Genomic DNA, 1,262 nt, shown 5'->3' with positions numbered 1-1,262 from the left:
AGGAGATGAAACGCGAGTCTGTTATTGGAAATATAGCCAAAGACCTCGGTCTTGATCTGAGGACCTTATCTTCCCGAAAGGCGCGTGTTGATTTTGAGGGGACTCGTAAACGGTACTGTGATATTAATCTGAATACTGGAGATTTGATCACATCGGAGAGAATGGACAGAGAAAGCCTTTGTGGCAAAAAACCCTCTTGTGTTGTGAAAATAGATCTGGTGTTAGAAAATCCTCTGGAGCTTCAACGTGTTACTCTTCATGTTCAAGATGTCAATGATAACTCACCGAAATTCAAAAAGCAATTGATTGAAATGGAAATAAGCGAGTCAGCCGACAAGGGTAACCGCTTCTCTATCGAGGAGGCCCATGACGCAGATATAGGTCAAAATGCTGTTCAAAGGTACAGCCTACAAAAAAACGGCAACTTTATTCTCGCTGTTGACAGCAACAAGGTTGAACTCGTATTAGAGAATACGCTTGACCGAGAAAAGCAAAAAGAGATTAATTTGCTTCTTACAGCTTTAGATGGTGGCTCTCCTCAGAGATCAGGTACTGTAGTCATACACGTCACTGTGCTGGATGCTAATGATAACGCCCCAGTGTTTAGTCAGGCCGTTTATAAAGCCAGTCTGCCTGAAAACTCCCCTCCAGATACTAAAGTGATCACTGTTAGTGCTACTGACGCAGATGAAGGAGTGAATGGAGATGTGACATATGATTTAAGCCATGTGTCTGACGACGATGTAAATGTGTTTGTTATTGATGCTAAAACTGGAGAAATCAAAGTATCTGGTCTGATTGATTTTGAAGAAAGTAGTTCTTTTGAAATGAGAGTGGAAGCCAAAGATGGTTTAGGACTAACCTCGTATGCTAAAGTCATAATAGATGTTACTGATATGAATGATAATGCTCCAGTGATATATCTGAAATCACTGACTAACCCCATACCTGAGAATGTGTCACCTGGTACAGAGGTGGGCATCATCAACGTGCAGGATAGAGACTCTGAGAATAACAGACAGGTCCGCTGCTCCATTCAGCAAAACGTCCCTTTTAAGTTGGTTCCGTCTATTAAAAACTATTATTCTCTGGTGACCACAGGACAACTGGACCGTGAAGTAGTGTCTGATTACAACATTACAATCACTGCCACTGACGAGGGCTCTCCACCTCTGTCCTCCTCTAAAACTGTTCAGTTATCTGTAGCAGACATCAACGACAACCCACCTGTGTTTGAGGAACAGTCGTACAGCGCATATGTG

General features: G+C 42.5%; 1 protein-coding gene across 1 annotated transcript; it reads left to right on the top strand.

The window, feature by feature from the left end:
- Positions 1 to 5: 5 nt before the first annotated feature.
- Positions 6 to 1,256, top strand: LOC121940040 (protocadherin gamma-B5-like; the record flags this gene model as incomplete). Its single annotated transcript, XM_042482918.1, has 1 exon — positions 6 to 1,256. A coding segment is annotated over exon 1 (1,251 nt), but the record flags the coding sequence as incomplete, so codon positions are not given.
- Positions 1,257 to 1,262: the final 6 nt, after the last annotated feature.

Source organism: Plectropomus leopardus, unplaced genomic scaffold, assembly GCF_008729295.1.
Source record: "Plectropomus leopardus isolate mb unplaced genomic scaffold, YSFRI_Pleo_2.0 unplaced_scaffold7227, whole genome shotgun sequence".
Classification (NCBI taxonomy): domain Eukaryota; kingdom Metazoa; phylum Chordata; class Actinopteri; order Perciformes; family Serranidae; genus Plectropomus; species Plectropomus leopardus.
This window is presented reverse-complemented; position numbering and strand designations above follow the sequence as displayed.